An 816-nucleotide genomic window follows, 5' to 3' on the forward strand; every position below is an offset into this window, starting at 1 on the left:
AGGGGAATCCAAGTGCATTGGCACAGTTAATGCTTTATATCTAATTGGTATGCAAATATAAAATCCAACTAATGAGATTCATTTAATGAAAATAATACAATTCCGTTGAATAAGGAGTAGTTATGGCGCTAATAAATCTGACGAGGTAGCTAAAAGGCAACGCATTTTAACTCTCGCTCGCCGAATCGCGGACTCAGCATGTGTTGAAGCTAGTTGTTGGTGTGGTAAGGTTGTAGCATACATACGGTCGCGTTTCTCCACCAGCCATGTGAACGAACACTCCACCTGACTCTGTGAATAGGATGACAACTGAACCTCAGCTCGTTTCTGCTTGATTGATTCGCAGCATTAAAAAGGTTTACTCGCATGTGTTTGCGTGTGAACAGAATCATACAAAAGTTCGCCGTTCATTGAGGAAAAAAGCGAGAGGGAAAAAAACACGCACCTGGAAAAAAAAGAGGGATTCGCACGCACGAGAATCGAGTACTCTTCTCCAGTTTCTTAGTGCTTTTTTGTCTCTAAGATGGAACTCCGGCAGTCTCTTCTCCTGTGCCTCGTTTACGCTCTCTTCCTCGTGTTCGGCGGCGTCGTGTTTATGTACCTCGAATACGAAGTAAACGTTACGGAGCCTTATGAATGGACAAAACTAAAAGGTGAGTGAAGAACACGCGGGGAACGTTGTGAGTTCGGATGCTGTGTAGGCGGCTGGGTTAGTGTGGGTTCAGTGGGAAAGGTTAGCTGGACCGCACCTAAGCGTTTTCCTCTGAAGTAGATTACATTGCAATTACTGGTACTGCCATTTTGGGTCATATATGC

At 44.4% G+C, this 816-nt stretch overlaps 1 protein-coding gene and 1 long non-coding RNA gene across 2 annotated transcripts in view; one reads left to right on the plus strand and one right to left on the minus strand.

The window, feature by feature from the left end:
* Positions 1–69: 69 nt before the first annotated feature.
* On the minus strand, positions 70–582 carry LOC119585614. Its single transcript, XR_005229903.1, has 2 exons — positions 446–582; positions 70–291 (listed from the first exon to the last, which is right to left on the minus strand). It is a non-coding gene; the product is annotated as an uncharacterized LOC119585614 (long non-coding RNA).
* LOC119585613 (open rectifier potassium channel protein 1-like) overlaps positions 496–816 on the plus strand; it is a gene marked incomplete in the record, with an annotated part of 57,788 nt that continues 57,467 nt past the window's right edge. The window contains 1 exon segment of the mRNA XM_037934283.1: positions 496–653. Coding sequence (XP_037790211.1) covers positions 524–653 — 130 coding nt within the window.

The sequence above is a fragment of the Penaeus monodon genome, chromosome 20 (genome assembly GCF_015228065.2).
Source record: "Penaeus monodon isolate SGIC_2016 chromosome 20, NSTDA_Pmon_1, whole genome shotgun sequence".
Lineage (NCBI taxonomy): Eukaryota > Metazoa > Arthropoda > Malacostraca > Decapoda > Penaeidae > Penaeus > Penaeus monodon.